The sequence below is a fragment of the Rhineura floridana genome, chromosome 10 (genome assembly GCF_030035675.1).
Source record: "Rhineura floridana isolate rRhiFlo1 chromosome 10, rRhiFlo1.hap2, whole genome shotgun sequence".
NCBI classification, from domain to species: Eukaryota; Metazoa; Chordata; class Lepidosauria; order Squamata; family Rhineuridae; genus Rhineura; species Rhineura floridana.
The window spans coordinates 57,076,660-57,100,692 of NC_084489.1; the positions used below are offsets into that span (position 1 = coordinate 57,076,660).

The following is a 24,033-nucleotide window of genomic DNA, read 5'->3' on the forward strand; positions in this document are numbered from 1 at the left end:
GGGGCTGGTCGCCCTAAAGCTGTAGGGCAAGCTGCTTGCCTATAGTTAGTTCCCGCACTTAGGTTTCACCTCTGCAGGTCGCTTTAAAGTTTGGTTATAGTTTAATAAAGTGGCCCTTTGTTCAACCATAGCTGCTGTTGTCTGCGTATTATTTCGCCCATCGACCGCAAATCCGGCTCCGCTTACCTGGGCAAGGTAACATTTACTACAATGCCCTCCCTCTCTCTGTATGAAATTCACTGCACATAATGGGCAGTGATAATTTCTTTGTTCCAAGAAAGTACCAAAATAACATAATTATTTGCTTTCAGGTTCTCTTAACAAAAGAAAAAAAAGCTGTTTCTATTTTAAGGTAACATACTTCATACAGGGGTCAACAATACAGGTACACAACACTAGTTTTTCTCTCTCTTTTAGATATAATTTATAGGAGGAATTGAGTTGAGAGTGCTATGTACATGCAAGTCAAGTCTCTGATTATAATGATATCTGTCTTTATCAGATCAGTGAACAGAATGCCAGTATGTCAGTCAGTCAATCTTTATGACAGTCATATGATGTATGTATACATGTTTGTATGTATACATTTAAACAAAATATGTAACTTTGAGTATTTTTCTTTAAGCAATCATTCATCTTTTAAGCCTGAGAAAATGTGAAGTTGTATTAGGACTAGCATCAAGGAGCAATATTGGAAAATATCAAAATATACAGCATACAATGCTAAAAAAGAAAAAAAAGGATATAAGAGTATAAATGAAATATCAGTTAATATATTTATACTTACTGGTTTAACTCTACATCCAGGATGAAAGAAGATCCAAAGGCATCAACCTGGAAGCTGGCTCGGGCAATATGGGTGGACTGCAATGTTAAAATAATTGAAATGGGTTAGCATTCAACCAATGTATTCTTCTAAATTCATTACAAACAAAGTATACTTCACATCAGCACAAACTCACAGAAGCACATTTAAGTATGCTGAATAATTTCGCTGATTTCCCCACACACACACAGAAATGTGAGATTTTCTAGAAAAGCATGAAGAACCAACTACACCTGCTTCTATGAGAGTCAGTATTGGACTAGGACCTGGGAGACCAGGGTTCGAATCCCCACTCAGCCATGAAGCTCAGTGGCTGACCTTGGGCCAGTCATTGCCTCTCAGCCTAACCTACCTTACAGGGTTATGGCAGGGATTAAATGAGGAGGGAGAGAACCATGTGCCAAATATATGTATGTATATATCTTTAGTTCTGGCATAATGAAAGCTGTGCCCCCCAAGCTTTGGAATACCCTACCCCAAGAAGTCTCCTGTGCTCCCTCCCTGATGGCTTTCCAGAGTCTTCTGAAAACGATCTTGTTCTGGAGAGCCTTTGGGAGGGACTGAAGGCAGAGCCTGACACTGATTTTATGGTTTTATGCCTTCTACGTTAAATTTTACCCTTGTAGTCCCCTTTAGTACCACTCCCTATATATATGTATATATGTGTACATATATATATATATTGTATTTTATGTATTTTAATTGTTTTATATATCTTAATTTATTTTAATGTTTTTGTGATTTTATTGTTTACAATTTTATTATGTACGTGTTTTATTTTTGTAAGCCGCCCTGAGTGCCCTATTATAGGGTAGAAGGTGTTGGGCTGGTGACCAGTAGGCATTACTGTCTCTAGTTGTTTTCCATGAAGCCTGCAAGTTTGAAGACGTAACTGTGGTTAAGGGGGAGTTATGTCTATGCCCTGTCTGGGAACGCACTGCCAGGGCCGTTGCTATGGTAGCCATCTGATAGCGACTGGGAAAGTTCTAACAGAGTCTATGTGTTGTCGTTCTTCTGAATTATGCCTCTGAGCTGAGAGGCTGTCTTTTGTGTTCATCTATGGAGAGAGATGTACCAGAAGGGGGGGTGACTGAAGAATCTCTACATGTATTTACTCTTAAGCCTCTGGCCTTAATGTCTTTCAATAAAGACTCTTAACATGCTCTAATGCTCTGAAGAAGTTTCTTGCTCAACTTAACTCCAACGTAATGTATGCTGTTTCACACAACAACGCACACATGCCAACAGTGGTAGCAGAGGATGGTTGCGCTCCACAGCGCATTACACGGGAGTAAGTTGCTGGTCTGAACGGCAGACGGAGTTCCAGAGAGGGCAGCTTGATTGATTGTACCAGACGGAGGTGAGCAACATGGCTGTAAACCTGTCTGAGGGAGGCTTGCCGATGGAACGGCTTAATGAAAGGAATTATGGCAGCTGGAAGCCAAGGATGCGGGCTTTGCTGATAAAAGAGGATTTATGGGACACAATAGATGGACCCCCTCCGGCGGTACTGACTGCGGCTTGGACGCGTAGAGATCAGAAGGCGCAGGCTTTTATACTTCTGGCTCTATCTGACTCTCAACTGCTACACGTGAGAGATGTTACAAACGCCAAGGAGATGTGGGACCGGTTGGAAGGCATTCATGTGCAACAGACCGCGGGATCTAGATTGTGTTTGGCACGGAAGCTTTATCAAATGCGCTTCACGGGTGAGTGCGACATGAGTGAGCATCTCACGGAATTCAGACGCCTGTTTGCTGAGTTGACAGACCGAGGCATCGAACACTCTGAACTTCAGAAGACCTATCTGATTCTGGCTTCACTTGATGGGACTTGGAATAATATGGTCATGGCTTTCGAAGCCATGCCTGACAGAGGTTTGAACGTTGCGTTTATTGAGGAAAAATTGACCCAAGAATGGCAGCGGAGACAGGAGGCGAAAAGAGCCGAGTCGATGGAGGCTGTCAGGAGGCCAGAGGTGAAACATGCCGTGCCGAAGGATAATAAACAGGAGCAGCAACAGAGGCTGAAGGCTTGTTTTGTTTGCGGAGATCGTCGACATCTGCAGCGGGATTGTCCAGTCAAGCGAAACTCCAGGGACGGAGGCTTGAAGCAGGGAAGTGTGAACTTTGTTTGTAAACAGAACTCTCAAGATTTACGACCTGTGAACTGGTTGCTCGACAGCGGAGCAAGCCATATATTAATTAAAGACAGACGTTTGTTTTACGTTTCAGAAGAAGTGAAAGACTTTGTTTTACTTGCTGATGGATCGCGAAAGAACGTTGAAGCTCGTGGTCTGGTGAAATTTGACAAGCTTCGCATAATGTCAGACTGTTTGTTTGTTCCGGAATTGGCTCATAATATTTTATCAGTTAGCAAACTGGTGAGTTGTAATTATTCAATTTTGTTCCACAAAGACCAATGTTTTATAATGAGGGGAGATGAAGTGTGCATGCAGGGAAGCCTGAATGATTCATAGTTTGTAATAAAGAGCAGTCAAGCAGGGTGTGCTGTGTTAAACGCTGAGGCACAGGTACATCAGGGCTGCGTCCATGAATGGCATCAAAGGCTGGGGCATGCAAACCTTGACACGATAAAGAAAACCCCTTTGCACAGTGAAGGCATGCGTTTAAAAGATTGTGGACAGATAATGGATTGTGATTCTTGTAATCAAGCTAAAATGACTATTGCACCAATAAACCGGGAGGCTGAGAGAACCACAACAGCTCCCTACCAGCTAGTTCATGTTGATTTAGCAGGGCCAATAAATGCTTCACGAGGAGGTGCGAGATTCTACATGGTACTGGTAGATGATTTTTCAAGATTTTGTCATGTTTTTCTGTTAAAGCATAAAAGTGAAGCTGAGCAGAAGCTGAAACTGTTCATTAAGAGAATCGAAACTCAACACTTGGTCACGGTGGGGGCTATACGCTCGGACCAAGGTGGGGAATTCACGAGTAAAGCATTGAGTGACTTTCTGGAGAGTAAGGGAATAAACCAGAATTTCACTGCTCCACACAGCCCATTTTCCAATGGAACTGCTGAGAGAAAAAATAGGGTGCTTGGGGAAGCAATGAGAGCCATGCTGCTGGATTGCAGTTTAGGGAATTCTTTCTGGGCAGAGGCAATTCTTTATGCGAATTACATTCACAACAGGGTGTTACACAGTGCTATTGGAATGTCTCCTTATGAGAAACTTACTGGCAGAAAGCCTAGAATACAACACATTCAAAAATTCGGGGCAAGGTGCTGGATCCACATTCCACAGGGGAAAAGGAGGGGCAAGCTTGTGCCCAGAGCACAGCAAGGTTTTGTTTTGGGATTTCAGAATGCATATTACAGAGTTTGGTGTCCAGAAACACAGCAGTTAATTCTGAGCAGAAGCATTAAAGTCTCAGAAAAGCCTTGGGATCAAAGGGAGACAGTCCTTCTTACAGGAACAAATGACACACAAACACAAACACGAACACAATCACAGAAATTTAAGCCAGATGTTGACATTAAAGTGGAAGGTACACAAATTCCTCTCAGAGATGCTTTGCATGAGCTCATTTGTGGAAAACGCAGATCGAAGAAACGAAAAGCTGAGGAAATGGAAGCTCCTGTGCAGGTTGTGCCAAGCACAAGCACAAATGGGGGGGCAGAGAGAGCCGAAGCTCTGGTTCCTTTAAGACGCTCCACGAGAGCGAATTTAGGCAAACCGCCTGACAGATTTACTGTGGGATTAATAACAAGTCCTGGCATGAATAAAGTTGTGGACATGGATCCTGAGACACTTTATTTGACATGTGTTGAACCAAAGTTTGAGTGAATAAAGTTTCTGAACTGTACTGAGATATAATTTTGAACTGTACTGAACTGAAAATGTATGATGCAATGTACTGAAATGTATTGCAAGAGGTATTGTAGAAATGTATGACTGTATGACTATGTATTATGGAGATGTATTTCATGTATATTTTGCAGTCTTAATGGAAAAAAAGGGAGGACTGTTGGGCTGGTGACCAGTAGGCATTACTGTCTCTAGTTGTTTTCCATGAAGCCTGCAAGTTTGAAGACGTAACTGTGGTTAAGGGGGAGTTATGTCTATGCCCTGTCTGGGAACGCACTGCCAGGGCCGTTGCTATGGTAGCCATCTGATAGCGACTGGGAAAGTTCTAACAGAGTCTATGTGTTGTCGTTCTTCTGAATTATGCCTCTGAGCTGAGAGGCTGTCTTTTGTGTTCATCTATGGAGAGAGATGTACCAGAAGGGGGGGTGACTGAAGAATCTCTACATGTATTTACTCTTAAGCCTCTGGCCTTAATGTCTTTCAATAAACACTCTTAACATGCTCTAATGCTCTGAAGAAGTTTCTTGCTCAACTTAACTCCAACGTAATGTATGCTGTTTCACACAACAACGCACACATGCCAACAGAAGGGCGGGATAGAAATATTTTAAATAAATAAATAAATAAATAATTTAACATCCTTACATATGAGGAGTTGTCTAAATTAGGTGCAGAGCCCCTTTCCTTCTGAGACTTGCATATTTACCATACAAACCAATATTTCTTTTTCTTCCCCATTTTAATAGGCATGGCTGCCCACATAGAACAACTGGAACAATTATTAACACTTAAATCAATGATCTACCATATATTTTGGAAAGTTGTTTGTCTGTTTGCTGTACATTTGGACACCTCTTAAGATATCTTAACCAAATTTTGCATGATGGTTTCTGAAATCAAGTTTTCAGCTATTATAGGATACAACTGGACACCACTGTGAATAAAAATGGTGGAATGAACATTTCAAAATTGCACTGATTTTTTGGTTTCTTATTATTCCTGGACAATGCTGAGTACGAGACTAAACTAATAAATATGAATTAATAGTTTATTGTTATTTTTGTTATATTCCTGAGCAGCTGAACTAATAAATATGAATTAATAAATTATTATTGTTTTTGTTATATATGTCAAAAATTGTTTTATATATAATTGGAATGTGTATAGTATTGAAATAATAATTTTAAAAACTGGGTGAGAGAGCTAAACTTAGCAGTTCCTATATGTTCACAGAAATGTCCTTGTGGGCACAGGTAGGAGGGTTTGTTGCTTTTGCTGCCTGTGCACGCTTTGTGCAAGTGGCCCAATTTATGAGACAGATTCAACCTCCCATATAATTGTATAGGACTATACATGGACCATCACCATATATAGTGATTAGACTATATATATATGGACAAGATGTTCCTTATCATATTTGTACTGATAAAATTTGAATATGGCATCTTATTGAATGACCACGTTATCAGATGGCTGTCCTGAAACACATGTCAACAAATTCACAAAATTCTGTTGCACACTGTCTATAAGACTAGCCAGGGACATTTTGCTGGCTAAGGCAGGCAAGATGGCACCTCCTCCTATCCCACACACACAGATTGACTAATCTGACAAACAAACAGATCTTCAGCATTGGTGACCGGATACCAATCCCAACAATAAGTTAGGCAGCAAGCTAGTTTAAGGGCCCAGGATAGGCCATGTAGCATACACGGCTCTGTTCTCCAGCAGAGGGGATTGGCTCAGGTGCCATCACAGTTACCTCACAATATCTGCTGCCAGAGGTAGTCACTTCACTCTATCTAGTGGTAGGGCTGACCCTGACTGGCTACACAGATGAAGAACACAATACACTTCAACACATAATATTGGTGGAGAATAGCCAATTCAAGAACAAAATCCTCATTTTAATGAGGAAGCAGCACAGGCTTTTGTGGCTTGCCAATTATACCAATGTCTGTTTTGAACAAGTGGTTAGTCTACGTGTTTGAAGAGATGAACTGTGGTCTGACCCAGCAAGACAGTTCTTATGGGTTGCATGTGATTAAATCATACTCAGAGAAGACCCACTGAAATCAGTGGGGTTAAGTTAGACAACACCACACATAACGGGAGCAGGGAGGAAATGTTTTGGAACTCCTACTAAAGACAGACAAAAACAGAGGTACAATCACCATGGATGAGCCTACTTTTCTGCTCATAAAGTGCTCAAGATATACTTTGCCAATGGTTCAAAAATGTATACTCAACTTTTCTGTATATAACTGAGGAGGATCATCACATTTAGATGTCATAGATATGTTCATTTTTACTGGCACACATCATCTTACTGTCCAGACAGTACTTAAATTTCAATAATCAGTACACACAAACAATGCTTTTTCTATTTCAAAGCAAGATAAACAGTACTGTGTCTTCCAGATAGGTGGCAGATAAAACTTAGTACTAGGTACAGAGCCAAGTTAACTCAATGGGGGAGGAGCTAGAAGAGAAAATGGTGGATACCAGGCAATTATGAGAGGAGGAGAAGTGGGTGTAGGCCAGGATAGGACCCAGGGCCTAAGACTGGGACTCATGGCATAGGTTCACAGAGACTGCAGCCAGTTGGGGTCAGGGTCAAGGGCACAGGCAGCAACAGCAAAAGCAGAGAAGGTTAGTCACCCAAGTAAGGAAGCTGCAAAAACAGAAGGAGACTAAAGTGAGGAAGCTCCACCATCAAGCCCAAAGGCAGGGGTGGCAAGGCAATTCTTAAGTAGTAGCTGTGTGTCCTAATGGACACCCAGTCCTAGCTTTTGGACACTCAGTTTACACAAATGGGCACATCACATTTCATCAATGAACCAAGAACACAACTTCAAATTGCAAGCCACTGAAACACTGAGTGGGAGATATGACATTTTAGTGAAATTGAACAGAAACACAAGGGCATATTACATAATAATTCTTAGGGTTATTATAAACCAGCAGTCTTTCTGGGAAAACTTCTTAACAAAACCTCTCTCCCTGTACACTGTGGAGTCTGCATCTTCATTCTTTGTTTTTCGTAAGAATTCTGCTACAGCAGGGAATGGGTCATAAGCAGCGGCTTTTATTTTTAATTTGCTTTTTAATTCATGCATTTGCTGGTGGGTGGGCAGGCTAACCAGAAATTTGCTGGGCTAGTAACTTGTATAAATGCATTTGAAAGGCTGTATTCACTCCCTGTTGTTGTTGGGTGGTTTTTTTAAAAGTTTGAACCACTTTATAATAATAATAATAATAATAATATTTAATTTGTTAGTCGCCTATCTGGCAATTAGCCACTCTAGGCGACGTACATTAAAATGAGATAAAATACAATAATATTAAATGCAATCACATAATAACAATAATAAAATATTGGACAGTCATCAATACATATAAAAACAATTATATCAGCAGCATACGACAGATGACAAAATCATAGAGATTTACCCATCCCAAGGACCTCGAAGGCCTGCTGGAATAGCCACGTCTTCAGGGCCTTGCGGAATACATCTAGGGAAGGGGCATGTCGAAGATCACATGGGAGGGAGTTCCAGAGAGTGGGGGCCACCACAGAAAAGGCTCTCTCCCTAGTACCTTCCAACCTAACTGTTTTGGTTGGCGGGACTGAGAGAAGGCCTTGTGTGGCTGATCTAGTTGGGCAGCATAGTTGGTGGCGGTGGAGGCGCTCTTTCAGGTAAGCAGGGCCGAAACCGTTCAGGGTTTTAAAGGTTAATACCAACACCTTGAATCGGGCCCGGAAGACAACCGGCAGCCAGTGTAGGTCAAATAATACTGGCATGACGTGGTCCCAGCGGCGGCTGTTGGTAAGTAAGCGCGCCGCTGCATTCTGTATAAGTTGTAATTTCCGGACCGTTTTCAAGGGTAACCCCACGTAGAGCGCATTACAGTAGTCTAATCGAGAGGTGACCAGGGCATGCACCACGAGCGGGAGCTGTTGAACAGAGAGGTAGGGTTGCAGTCTACGTATAAGATGTAATTGATACCAAGCTGCCCGGCTCACAGCCGAAATCTGAGCCTCCATGGACAGCCTGGAATCAAGAACAACTCCGAGGCTGCGGACCTGGTCCTGTAGGGGCAACTTCACCCCACCAAACACCAGGTCAACATCTCCTAACCCTCTCTTGTCTCCCACAAGTAGTACCTCGGTCTTATCAGGGTTCAACTTCAACCTGTTCCTGCCCATCCATCCACTCACGGATTCCAGGCACTTGGACATGGTCTCCACAGCCCTCTCCGGTGAAGATTTAAATGAGAGATAGAGCTGAGTGTCATCCGCATATTGGTGACACTGCAGCCCAAATCTCCTGATGATCTCTCCCAGCGGCTTTACATAGATGTTAAATAGCATGGGAGAGAGGATAGAGCCCTGTGGCACACCACAATTGAGAGGCCAAGGGTCTGAAACCTCATCACCCAATGCTACCTGTTGGCACCTATCAGAGAGAAAGGAGTGGAACCACCGTAAGACCGTGCCTCCCAATCCCAAACTCTCCAGGCGATCTAAAAGGATGCCGTGGTCTATGGTATCAAAAGCCGCTGAGAGATCCAGGAGGACAAGGAAGGTGAATTCTCCCCTATCCTCCACTTTCACCTCAATCCAAATGTCAGGATTTATACATGGTAGAGAGGCTTCCATGTGCAAGCCATTTGAAGGGGAAAAAATGGACACCCAGTAACATTTCCTTTAAAAAATGCCCTGTGGGCAGATTTCAGCCTTGTGCAGCCTACTAATCAGAGCCTCGTGGAAAAGAAATAGACTTAGAAATCAAGAATTCTTAGCCCAGGAATTTGTTCTGAGTACCTGAAGTGAACTCACAGTCTCCTTCCAAACAAAAATCCACTCCCGGTTAATTTTTTCATTTCAGTAGTACAATTTAGGACAAGGGAAATCATTCTGCTATTGCTATTGGCAATCCTTGACAAAGTAGCACAGATGATCCAGAGATCTACTAGTAGATCCCAATCTGCCTTCTGCCAAAACCTGCCCTAAGGGAACATCACTGTCCTGAGGCATGGGTGAGGGCAAGAGGCCTGCAGTTCCAGCCTCTGGGGCAATGTTAACCATAATACCACAAGTATATCAAGTGGGGAATAAATTATTCTTTTGATACAACTTGCATGAAGTGTGACTTCACCTCTTTCCAACATGGAAGCATTACCCCATCAAGCCCCTACATCACAGAATCTGTGCAAATTTTTTCTATAGCGTTCAGACATGAAGCCAGACAACTGGAGTTGCACAAAATCAATTATGACATGCAGCTCTCATGTCAAAGAAAACTGGCTAGAAGACTATCACACATTTTTTTACCAATTGCCATAGAGGTAACACATCAAAATGTGACAACCAAATCAGAAAAGCAGAATTTTTCAGAAAGCATGAACCTGTTCCATACAACTGAAAGACAGGACTAAAAAAGAGAACTGAAAGAACTCATCAGAAATCAGTGGCGCAAAAGCAGCATTCCAAGTATTTGAACAAATGGGTAAATGTATAAAATGACAGTCATGATACAAAATGCCACTACGAAGAAACAAAACTATTGCTAGGGAAGTATCTTGCTAATGTAAAACACTGAAGCAGAAAGAACAAGTGGGTGGATATCATCACACCGAAAAGGTAACAACCAGAAGAAAATCAGGAGCTATGTTAAAAGTTATTTGTACAAATTCATACAGCTTCCACAACTAATGTTGTGAACTATGGGTTGTATCCAAAAGGCACCTTCCACTACACAAGGGTGGGGAACCTGTGAACCTCCATATATTGCTGGACTACAGCTCCCATCATTCCTGATGGCAGTTCTAATCATCCCTATTGATTAGGGCTCACTGGAGTCCCAACAACATTTGAAGGGCCAGAGGTTCCCCATTCTGGTACTAGGGATGGGCGAGAATTTCAATTCAGTTCACATTTCAAGCTGAATCTATCAAATTTGCCAAAACAGTATGAGAACTGAAACACAGCCATCCTTCAAATGTCACACTTTTTTGAATTTTGCAGTGAGAGGACTGAAATTGACAGATCATTCCATCCCAACCCAATACTAAAACTCTTTTGCTCATACTCTTCTAGAGGCTGTTCACGATTTAGCAGAAGAGCATTGCAAGAGAAAAGTAATCCCAAATCCAGAGAAGATCTTCCCTTTGCACAAGCTTTCCAGAGACTTTACATAGCTTGCTAATTTATGTGCTTCACCCTATATCTTTCTCATACTGTAACTGTTTCTTTCAACAACCAACTTTCTTTCAACTGTAACTTTCTCTTTCAACAAGTCTTTTCAGTGGAGATTTTTATCTCAATCAGCATCTGTACTGAATTTGAAATTGTTTTAAATATATGAAATTGTTTCAGCGTTTGTATTGACCTTATTCTTTATTGTGAAATCACTTCAAGATGCTTAATGGGAAGTACTACATAAATTAAATTAAATAAATACATTTCAAAACATCTGTGACAGCATAACACAAACCACAATATATTGTGGAATTGCACTATAAGAGGTCTTCCATAATTCTTGCACAACAGGTCACAGACCAGTGTCAATACATTTTCTCCTTCCGCTCACAATTCTTTAGAACCAGGCCGACGCATCCCCCTAATCTGTCTTGATTACTGGAATTCAACTTATGGGGCATCATGACCCAAGATTTGGACAAATCTGATTTGGACACACCAGCAGCACTTACCAGCATCTAACAAAAGTAAGAAGGGAAAAGAGAAACAGAAGGGGTGGGGGAAGCAGACAAATATGATAATTAATTAAAAGTGAATCCCACAATGTGCAAGTTGGGGAACATAGGTTCTCTTTCCCTTAATTTGTAAACATGCCTAATTACAGAACAAGGGTCTCCTACCCTTGATTTGTAAACATCCCCAATTACAGGATGGTCCGTGAACACTTTTTAATGTTATGATGGATCATGTCTGGAAATATTACTTCAAATTACAAAGCATCAGCAGTGTTTTTTTGTGATGGAACTCACTGGTACAGAGTACCAACACCTTTTTTTTTTTTACTGCCCATGGCAATCATTTTGTGCTGGTACTCACAGCACTTTTATCAAGGTATGAGTAAATGAGACCTCATGATTTTTTTTAACCAAAAAAAGCGCTGGGCATCAGCATCCCATTTCTAGCAGGCAAGCATATGGATGTCTCTTTGTTTCCCATTAACCTACTTGATAGTACTAAAAGGAATAATCACTGCAGGCTGTCTTTTTTGATGTTTAAATATGACTCCCATTAAGGCTATCAGAAGATCAAAGGTACCACCATCTCCAGGATACAATGTTGTCTCTGCTGTTTGTTCTGCCAGGCTACGATTTTTGACCAAAACAAGACATCAAGACAAAGTGCTGAGTTTGTAAACTTATACAAGGAATCGGCCAGATGTTCCAATAATTGAAGAGAGAATTTTCAAATGTAAACAATGTATGATATTGGAGGAGAATTAAAAATTAAAAATGTACAACATACATTTGCAATTTGGCACTAACAGGGGTTTCCCCCCCCAAAAAAAAATAAAAGTGGCATGGACATTATGCCACTGATGCCAAGGTGACAGTGGCAGGAGGGTATGGAGAGAGAGAATCTAGTCTACACCTCTACCAAGTGGTATGAATTCAGAGGGGGAAAAATAATAATAGCTTTTTCCAGTTTCTTCCTTTATGGCCCAGCACTAAAGGTTGGGAGTCACTCTTCACCAGATAGACTTATCTCTTTTCCCTGTTGCTTCCTTGGTTTTGCACCACCACTGCACCCCACCATGCAGTGGGCAGATTTGGAATTGTGAGCAATCACATCAGCCAGAGAGAGAGAGAGAGAAAGAGAGAGGGAGGGAGGGAGGGAGGGAGGGAGGGGGAGAGAGAGGGAGAGAGAGAGAGAGAGAGAGGTGCAAGGCAGATGCTCTACCACTAAGCTACACCATTCCCCATATATCTCTGCAGCCACAACAGGCTCCCAAAAGCATCCAGGGCTGAAAAGCCATCCTTGCCATTAGGCAGAGTGGGGCAGCTGTCTCAGGTGACAGATGCAGAGAGGCAGGGACTTGGCAGAGCTGCACAGGTGAATCATGTTGCCTGCACTACACCATCTAAGCTAGCCCTATCTTCAGATGCAGTGGTGGACACTGTCTCATCATCAGTATTGAAGTAAGATTCAACTGCCAGTCTGGTTTTGTACATTTAATATGGGGACGGGGCGAGGACACTTGTCCTTTGCAGGACAAAACATCTTGGGCTGGCCCTATAGGGCTCAGGGGCAGAGGCTAAGAATCTAACCCACCATCCCTCACTGTTGCTGCTAGAACCTTTAAGAACTGTTGCAAAATATGAGAAGTGGGTGAACATGTGAGAGATCACTGCAAGAAATCTGGTTCCTATTTCCTGCAGTTGGCTCTTTACAGGAACTGGCTGGTGGTAGCATTAATTCATACCTGACTGTACTGGCACTGACTCTGTTTTATGCATTTTAACAAAATATCTATTGATACGCAATTTGACAAATATTATATGTGATGCTGTCTATTTTGCAATGAATGTAAAATATTGTAACGTTCGTATTACTGAACTGAATTGTTTGGATTTTTATATTATTATATTTAATGTAACGACCTATTGCTATGTATTCTTTTTATTGCATTGCTGTTCTTCTGTTGTGAGCAACTCCGGGCACATGTCTCTGGAAAAGCAGCACACAAACTGAAAATTATAATATTAGCAATTTATAAAATTACACATAGGACAGAGAAATTGGAGAGAGGTGTTTTTCTCCTTCTTGCACAATACTGGAGCTCAGGGTCACCCATGAAGTGGACTGGAAACAGATTCAGGACAAGAAAAATAAAGTTCTTCTTCACATAACGCACAACTGACGTACGTGGTGAGAGCTCTAGAGGGGGATTATGCAAATGCTGGACAGGCCAATCAACAGAGATTAGGTACAGTGGCTAAACACACCCTTCAATTTCAAAGGCATGCCTCTGAGTACCAGTTGCCACAGTGCACAAGCAGGAAAGAGCTATTCCCATCATGTCCTGTTTGTGGGTGTCCCATAAGCATCTGATAGACCACTGTTGGGAACAGGGCTGTGGAGTCAGAGTTGTGGAGTCAGAAGCAATTTTGGGTGGAGTCGGAGTCGGTAGAAATGTACCGACTCCGACTTCAAAATAAATTTTCATTGACAAATTTTTAAAATATAAATTCAAAATGTCAAAGAAGCTTCCCATGAAGTCAGCTGTAGTTCAGCATTTCACCATAACTCAAGATAGAAAACATTTTGTGTGTCAGTGTATGACACAGGATCCAGATGAAGACAAATGCTGTGATGCCAAGATCAGCGCATATTCAGGCAGCGATAAAAATGCTCCTATGAGAGCTTCCAATTTAAAAAGACATTTATAGCCCTTTCCAGGACTGTGGAGTTGGAAGCAATTTTGGGTGGAGTCGGACAGTAGAAAAATAGAGGAGTCGGAGTCGGAGGTTTGGTGTACCGACTCCACAGCCCTGGTTGGGAACACAGGATGCTGGAGTAGATGAATATTCAATCTGATTCAGTAGCAGGGGTGTAGTTGTCCAGGATCTCGGGGGGGTGTCTTAGACCTCTTGCTTTTTTGGGAGCCAGCAGGGTCCCTATTTCTCCAGCATCCTCAGCCACTGAGAAGACTCTAGATAAACATGTAGATGCTGAATTCAGTAATTCAAACAACTCCGACAGTGAGAAAGGACGGTCAAATGGTGACAGTGACAGAGAAGCAGAAAGCAGTATTCAAGCTTGGCCAGATTATTCTATAACCTTAGAAGGTTGTATAATCTTAGAAGGGGTGTGGTTGTAGGGGGCGTGGATGTGACTATTATGAGGGGACCCTGCACTTCTAAATTTACCACTACACTACTATCCAGCAGGCTTCTTATTATATTCGGTTTCTAAGCCCCAGATTCCTATTCCGATGGTTTGATTCATATATAACATTTTCAGTTTTCTAAATCATGGTTTGGAAGACTGGGGACAAGCCTCAGGCTCTTGCACTCTCTCCTCCTCCGCCTCCTCCTGACTGCTTTCCACACACATGCACAGTCAATTAGTTACTGTCTGGCACCCAAGACAAACCTAATTCTTCTTGCCTAACTGGCACCCTGGCATATTTGTGGGGTCACAGAAAGTAACTAATTACATTAGAACTGCTAAACTACAGCTTGCGCTTGCTTATTGCGAAAACGATCGATCACTCCTTACTTCATAACAGTATAATGCCTGGGGATGTAGCATTTCCTGCTTTCCATTGTAAGTCTGGCCATGACTCTGTCCACAAGTTTCAGTCACTATGTTGAATGTCATTTCACGCCACTCCATGTAGTAGCTATCATCACATGGCCAGCTGTATGCATGCTGTAGCTTACCACTTGATTGAGGAAGTTTTTCCCATGCCACCACAGACAATTTTTCTTCTCAGCTGAAGTGGTAACAAGGGAAAACGAAATCATGGTCAGTCACTACATACACAAAGGCTCACTTCAAGATGGCAGCTTCCACACGGAGCTATTAATTCTACGTATGCCCAGCCTTATGGAAAACAGCAGCAAAATTAATGACACAAACAAGCAAGGCGTATCTCAGTGGCAGAGCATTTGCTTTGCACACAGGAAGTCCCAAGTTCAATCTCTGGCATCTCCAGGTAGGACTGGGAATGTCCCCTGCCTGAAACCCTGGAGAGTGGCTGAAAACTCCAAACTTACGCAAGCAATTTAGAAAATAACCTTTTGTAACAGTTAATGATCTTTGATCTTAAATTTTTAAATCTTTTTTATTGCATATATGTATGATTGTTGTAAACCGCTTTAATTTTTTTTAATGAAGAGTGGTATACAAATATGTTTATAAATAAATAAACCTCTTGTTATTCCTCCAGTCTCAAAGAAAGAATGAAGGCTGAGGGCAGAGAAGCATTTAGGCATTCAAGCCTTAAGCAAGGGCTAGACTGTCTCAGTCACTTCTTATTTGAAGAGACATGGGTGCCAGTCTACCACAACTTTGGAGCATGCTTTCAAAGCACACATATACCCAACCTTTAAAAAACGACATCACAGTAGACCAGGAATGGGAAACCTGGGGCCTGCCAGATATTGCAAAAATACAACTTCCATCAGCCCCAGCCAACATGGTCAATGGTTAGGAAAGATAGGAGTTGTAATCCAACAGCATCTGGAGGGCCATATGTTCATCACCCACCCCTGCATAAGACAGACAGTGCTTTTGCTATTCTTTATGCCCCAGCTGCATGGAACTGAGGTTTAGTCTGGTTTCTGATCTTGACAGTCATTTGACTTAGAGCCAAGCTAGGCATTACATGGGAGTTCTGCACTTGGGACACACCACTTCCCCCCCCCTTTCTTGAAAAGCAGCCACAGGCAATTTTGATTAGGGCCACAGTGTGTGTATCTAACCCTTTGCCGCTGAGTCATATATAAAAAAATGTCCCTCCACATTTTTCTCTCCACGACTAATAGCAGCTGTGGGAGGATTTAATGTCAGGAATCAGCATGAGGGCAAAGAGTTAGACACACACACCATGCACTGAGGCACCAAGCAAAGTTGCCCACCCCCGACAGCTGCTTTTTAGGGCATTTCAACCATGAAACATCCATGTAACCTGCAGTTTGATTCTTATTCATGTGAACTGAGAGCTTTATACCTCACTTGATGATGGAGGCTGCTGAACCAGTGACCTATATCCAGCTTATGCTTTGGCTTTGAACTATCTACACCATGACACCCAGCTTGGGTATTACCTCTGAACCAATCCCTTGCTTTGGTCCTAGAGACTGAATCTAATAGGAGTAACAGAACAATTCTGTAAAAAAAAAAATCTGATTGGTGTCCAGCTGGCTACAAAAAAATAGAAATGTTTTCCCGCCTTGCTACTGGTCTTAACTAAAGGGGTGCTCCCAGGCCCCTTTAATATTTGCAGAGCTGCCTTCAACTGTACAGACATGGCTATACTCTAAGATCATCTGTGGAGGTCCTGCTTATATGCCTGTCAGTGAGAACAGTTAGAGACAGGACTTCTCAGTGGTGGTGTGACATTTGCAGAAGTCTATTCCAGCTGAGGTCAGTATGGGTCCATCAGTACGTGTACAGCACTTCAAGCAGGCTTTAAAAGGCTTATCTATTCCAAGTTGCTTTCTCTTACAACAGCCATCATGGTGGTACTGGTGAAAATTACGCTGCAGTAGTTTTTTAAGCTGATTTTAATGATATAATGTTGGACTGCTGGATGCTTCCAGATGAGTGTTTGTTAAGGGATGGGTGCTTGTCGCAAGCCCACCCTTCACCAGGGATTATCCCTCCTGACACCCCATGCTTGGTTCAGGAAATCCCCATCCAGTGGGATGCTTGCCTCAGCCTGGGTCAGATGATATGCTCTCTGCACCACAAGCTTCAACCCTTCTACCTTTGGTCCCACCCAAAAGATGACCACTGGTGTGCCCTGTTAGCACACTAGGATGTAGGCACAGGAACTGAATAGGATCCTGATATGGTAGCACATATGACAAGGCAGACATGCAGGAATTTAAATGAACCAAATAACTTTATTAAAATACAAGATGTTAAATAGTATATTGGTGTATAGTCCCTATCTTCACTACTTGTCCTACCCCCCACCAACTAGTATGTAATCCACCCACCTCACTCCCACAACCTCCCTTCCACTCCAGATTCCAACAACCAAAACTCCTAACTGTCAAAACCAACTGTCTTTTATTCAAACCTCCCTTCGACCTCCCACTCTCACACACCCTCCCACCTGGCAGTCTTACATCACTCATACTCCCAGGCATTCCATTCTGGGCTGCTGCTGGGAGGAAAGGTGGGATATAAATCAAATAATAAATCAATAATAAATAAACTCCTTCAAACCCAAAACACATTTAATAACAGTTCCCAACAAGTGGTTTTGTTACAGCGCTCTTCACACATGCAATTTTTTTCACAGCAAAGATGCTGAACCCCAATTTTTAACTCCATTTAAACCAGATTTACCTCTTTCCGGATAAAATCTAGTAAATTAAAAAAAAAAACACCCTGTTGCAGTATCTTGCCCCATCTGGAAGCACCCATTACTGGTGTTAACGTATCGTTGTTTGTAACGGAATTAAACTACTATTTAACTGTGGCTTTTGGTAAACTGTCATTCTGAATTTTATGATGATGTATATTGTATGTCTACATTTTTATGGAAACCATCTTGCAAGGGCTTTGCCCTAAAAAGCTACACACACACATGCACACAAGAAGCTGAGCATCAACTCATAAGAAAAAAAAATCTAAGCAGGTAACTTTTACTATTAAGCTAAACACTTCAGTTATATAAGATTAAGGTAAATCCATTTCTAAATCAGAGAATTGCATGGTCCTGAAGGCAAACAAATATTCATACAGCCAGAACATATGTATGTTTTATTCACAAATTAAGTCCCACTGAGTTCAACAGGGCTTATTACCTAGTAAAGTGAACATAAGATTTCAGCCTAAAAGAAAATGCTCTAAACCAGTGGTTCCCAACTTTTATGAGTATGGGACCCCCTTTATAAGCTCAAAAAAGTTTGTGAAACCCCTCCCACGCTAATTGTAATTTTAGCCTCTGTTAAGTGAAAAAAATGGTGCATGGCAAAATCACATCTCCAAATACCCCTTTCCATAAAAAGCCCCCTGCAGACAGGGAGTTGTTGCTTTCTTTCCTTAATGCAAAGGTCCAATCAAATTGGTATCCCCCTCTCCCCCTAATCTGAAGATGTACAATCCTGTCTCCCAACACCAGCGGGTGACAGTGTTGGACTATGTTGCATGCACACATTTGGGCACGTGGAAGGGGGGGAAGTCCTCAATTGCAGTAGCATCTTGGAGAGAGAGACTGGGGGGGCGGATTGTAGGTGGAAGAAAGTGGGGACGCTGGCGCACACACACACACACTTAGCCTCAGAGATGGGGAGTGAGCAAGTACTGAGTTTCCTCATTACTCCTTGGCTCCAACTGGGCCGAAGGCGAAATCTGGGCAGCCTTGCAAATAAGAATTATTTTTAAAAGGAGATGGCAGTGAATCAGGAGCCAAGAAAGGCAGGCTGAGGCAGGCTGGCTGCCAGGAAGGAAGGGGGAAAGCAGCCTTTCCTCGCAACCTTGTTTCTTTTTGCTTCACAAAAAAACCTTTCCTCTCATTCTGAGTAAAGGCATCGTCAGCAGCAGCAGTGAGAGGAGACGGAAGTCAATGATAGTAATCCCCTCTTCTTCCAGGTCGCTCCACCCTCAGCCTCCTTTGGCATCTGCCAAGTGTTTTATAGGCAGATGCCTGCCCTCGGCACGCCTGAAAGATACTCTGGTGCTTCAGCAAAAGTCCTCCCCTCTCGTTTGGAGCAATGGGGAGGTGTCATCTGTAGTGGCAGTGGGGAGCAGACAGTGTTCAGGGAGTGAGAACCTTTTTTAAAAAATTAATAAATAATTCATTTCTTTACTGTTCGCGGCCCCCCTGGGGGTCACAGCCCCTAGGCTGGGAACCACTGCTCTAAACTGAACATTTAAGCTATTATCATGAAAATTAGTGTACATAAGAAAATTGTACACCAAATATAAAAAAGAAAATACTTATTTGATACATTTGACATGATAAATAGAGCATAAATATTTCAATAAATATTGTACAACATTTATAAGGACCCTCCTTCCAGGAACATTTAAGCATTTATGAGGACTCTTATTTCAGGATATGTCTTTAAAAAATAGAGTAAGCAAATTATTCAATCTAGCAATGCAATACACAGCTGCAGTAAACAAGGCAAACAGAAATCTATGTTGAATCAGCATCAAAGAAAGAAAGAAAGAAAGAAAGAAAGAAAGAAAGAAAGAAAGAAAGAAAGAAAGAAAGAAAGAAAGAAAGAAAGAAAGAAAGAAAGAAAGAAAGAAAGAAAGAAAGAAAGAAAGAAAGAAAGAAAGAAAGAAAGAAAGAAAGGCAATGCAGTTACAGCAGGAATACAAGAGTAGGAACCTATTCTTGAATCCTCTGGAATTTCTGACAGAGACCATGCTTTCTGTCACAAACACACATCCCAAAATGCTGCTATTGTCCTCCAGAGAACCCTGCCTAGGACAAGAAATTAGACAGCAGTTCTAGCAAATCGAACTTTAAAAAAAAAGGATTAAAGATTTACTCTCACAGAAAGGAAGACTCTTTCTAAGGTCAAAGATGCCTTAGAAGGTTAAGAGGGGATGATCAAAATGTACAAACATCTGCACTTAATTTTACTGGTTTGAACTTCTAGCTCAGGGATAGCCAATATGGTGCCCCACCCCAGCTGTTGCCAGACTACAGCTCCCATCATCCCTGACCATTGGCTATGCTGAATGAGGCTGATGAAAGTTGTAGGTCCAAAAGCATCTGGTGGGCAACAGGCTGGCTACCTTTGTTCTAGTTCGTTTGGCCCTAAAGGGTTGGGATGGGTAACTGCAACCTAACAGATTTATAAAACATTACACGCTGTTAAAAATAGAGGACTTGGCAGGGAAGAACTTCTACAAGCCCCGTCACAGCTGTTAGGGAGGATGCATCATGGTGATGTATATGATACGTCGGGATACCAGCTCCAACACAACCTTAAAGGAAGAGTGGAATATAGACTCAAAGAGAGACCAGGGAGATTCCAGCCTTCACAGCTATGTAATTATTGGGTGTGTTTTCCTGCCCAAGCTGTAAATTATTCATGTTTACCTCCACATTCCTTCTGTGCATTACAATTACAAAGAAGTAATTAGTGGCCATTACCTCTGTGACCCATTATAAATGATATATTAGCTCTGCACTATGCACTGCTGATATTGCACTGGTCATTTGAGTGTCCTTTTCTTTTTGAGCTTGAGTGTCCATCCATCGGTCATGTCTGGCATTAAGAACATTCAATATATGTGGAGAAGGTTAAAAAGGGGCAACGTGTCCCTTCTCTGTAAAAAATTATTCACTTGCTGAATTTGGAACTATATATAGATCCAAAAGAGTCACAAATTAAGGGTTAAATTAGCTCTAAGCTGTTACCTGAATAAGGAAATCTTAAGAAAAAGGAGAATAAAACGAACACCATTTTATAAACAAAGAAGGTTGCTTTAAATTACTAACAACAACTGAAGCACAAGGTAGACAGGATCTCCTGGTAGATCTCTAGGTGATTTTCAGGAGATCAGCAACAACAAAAGTCCCCCCCCACACACACACACATACACACCAAATTAGGCTGCTGGGCTAAAGAAAGCTTGAGGGGAAACGAGGGTGGTTATTTTTTGTGATAAGGCTGCAAGCACAGTGATGGCTGGGCCCATTTGAGCTGGTTGGGTGAAAGGCAGGGAGCCCAACAGGAAGCTAGAGCCAGAGCCTATGATAGGCACAGTCAATTAATTCCATTTTGTCCCCATCCTCCTCTCTGCTGGTAGTGCCACTGCCTGCACTGGTTGTAAGTAAGAAGACAGACAGGTAGAGGCTGGCTGGAGGCAAGACTGTTTGGTAGGGCAATGCCCCTACAGCTTACAGAGTAACCTACAGCCCTAATGGACTTACCTCCACTGACAAATTCCTAGCTTGATCATGTGCTCAGAGGCATCATATTCCTGAATTCAAAAACTATTTTTGTCCCAGGTTCAACCCCTGGCATCTCCAGGTAGAGCTGGAAGAGGCTCCTGCTTCAAACCCTGAAGAGCCACTGCCAGTCAGTGTAAACAATACAGAACTAGATGGACTAATGGTATAAGGCAGCTTCCTATGTTCTAAAACACTGCAGATTTTATTTGTACTCATTACAGCCACGTTTGTCCCAGTGGACTGGGCTGCAGATAGCAAGCAAGGGTGAACTGGCAAAGAGTAGCAGAAACATCTCTCGGCTTCTTCCCCCGACAGTGCTGCGGAATTGTGAACATCTGCGCTGTATACTAATGTTGCAAAAATAAAAATTTGAAAATCACAAAACCGGTCATGCACCTCTCCCAAACCATCCTAATACAGCATTTGAGTAACCTACAGTGTGTCAAAATTGGCACATTTGCTTAATGAAGGGACTGCTTTGTATTAAAATCAAACAGAGGCACAATGTTAAGCTCCACTGAAATGAGTGGAGACTGCGCAAAGGATGGTTTCTCCAGAACAGCAGAAATCAAAAGGGCGCTTCTCTCAGGAATTGTGCTGCCCTTTGCAGCCTGCTGAGGCACACAGGAAATCCTTTTGCATCATTTTTCGCCTTCACAAGGGCAAATTCCCTGTACACAAGTACAATGTTTACATCTCACATCTACATACCCATACACAATAATGAGATGCAAATTTTACTACCACTAATATTTCCCGCCGCAGGCAGCATGGTGATCCAGAGGATTAAGGGTGGCACAATAAATTTATCATGAGCAAGAAGCTGCAGTTCATTTACATATCCTTGTTATAAACACAGCATCTTGCCAAACTACATATGGGTCCCCATCTTCTGCCTGTGCTACACTTAGAGTTGTATTCAACGAAGTCCTACTCAGAGTAGACCCATTGAAGTTAATGGACCTAAGTTAGCCATGTCTATTAACATCAGTAGGTATAATCTGAGAAGGACTAGCATGGAATATCACCCCAAAATCTTAAATTGCTGCCTGTAAGTGTGAAGACAGAGCAGATCTAGAAAAGAGAGAACTGAACAAAGAAAGACGCTGTATACCTGGCCAGACTATTTGTCCAGCTTAGGGTAATATTGTCTACAGTGGGCATTTATTTATGTATTTATTACTATATTTATATCCCACCTTTCCTTCAAGGAGCTCAAGGTGACATACACGCTTCTCCTCCTCTCCATTTTATCCGCACAACAATCCTGTGAGGTAGGTTAGGCTGAGAAACAGTGACTGGCCCAAGGTCACCCCATGACTTTTGTGACTGAGTGGGGATTTATTATTTTTTTGTATAAACTTTTTGTTTTCTTTGCAGGGATCTTTTCCTCATACAACGTAAAGCTTCCTATTCACATCGATCAGACACCAATACAATCAAATACAACCAAAATTTAACAAAATCAAAGGAAGAAGGGAACAAAATCTCTCAGGGCTCTTAACCAAGAACAAAACCAGTGTGCAATCTAACTGATAGGAAAATAGTTCACATTAACTTTCTGTAGGACAGTTGCAACAGCTATATATGTTTCCATATTTGCCAGGCTTCCATAGAGGGAAGGGAGGACTCCATCCAGAGGGAGGGAGGACTAGGACCTTTTGTACATGCGCTATACTACTGAGCCATGGTCCCTCCCCAACTGGGTACATCTATGCACATGAAGGCCCCACACTTTTGTTTTCTTCCTCCGCTTCATCTCTGTTCCACCAGAATCAGAAAAGTGTCAATCACTGGAATTTAGACCACAGCAAATGCGGCAACACTTTCTCTAACCCTAGTGGTCAAATAAAGACTAGTGGCCAGTTTGAAGTGTGCTACACACTGTTGCTTTTAACAGCTCATGCTGCCTATTTAGCAATGCATGTGGACCTTTGTCGTTAGATAAATGCTGGTGAGCAACTACTTTTACAGAGTGCTGCTTTGAGAAAGAGAAGGAAAGCAAGGAGCCAAAACATACCTCCCTCCTTATCTACCAAAGTGGATGCTAGCAAGTGCCATGGTGTTGTTGCTCCTTCCATCTTAACACTGCACTGGCAAACTGGAGCATCAGCTGGTGATAGTGGTGAGGAGCAGTTAGGGCCCTAGGGATCTCCAGTTGCTGCTCCCTACCCTAGACCAGCAAAAAGTACAAGCTGTTTGACAGTGTAACAGACTGTTGGACTCTTTGGCATGAGAGGTTTTTAAGCAGGAGGCTGGACGGCTACCTTTCAGGGATACTGTACTACTGGTTTTCCTGCATCAGCAGGGATTGAACTAGATGGCCTTTAAGGGCCTTTTCAACTCTATGATTCCACCTACCTTAACTCTAATAGACTTAAGAGGCAGAGGGTGGTAGGAGCCTGCTGCCCAACTACTGTGAATGAGTCTATCACTAAGGTTTTGCCTAAAAGCAACTTCAGATAAAAGTCAGGGATTTGACACAAAAGAGCCTATAGTATACTTGAATGGATTTATATCAGGGGTTGCTAACATGTCACCTACAGGCACATACGTGCCCACAGACGCCTTCCTTGATGCCCACAGAGCCCCTCCCCCATTGCACTGAAATTAGGGTTGAAAGAAGCATTCTACTGTAGCCAATAAAACAGAATGAAGTGTGGGGTTGTGGCGCAAACGTGTGTGTGTGGGGGGGTGTTCACAACAGTTTATCCCGTTTGCAAATGTGCCAA

At 42.3% G+C, this 24,033-nt stretch overlaps 1 protein-coding gene across 4 annotated transcripts in view; it reads right to left on the minus strand.

The window, feature by feature from the left end:
* Nucleotides 1-24,033, minus strand: part of ADAM22 (ADAM metallopeptidase domain 22) — a 181,234-nt gene that overhangs the window by 145,081 nt on the left and 12,120 nt on the right. For all 4 annotated transcript variants that reach the window (XM_061585708.1, XM_061585709.1, XM_061585707.1 and 1 more), the window contains exon 3: nucleotides 788-864. In XM_061585708.1, the coding sequence (XP_061441692.1) occupies nucleotides 788-864 (77 nt within the window). The remainder of the gene's footprint in view (nucleotides 1-787; nucleotides 865-24,033) is intronic.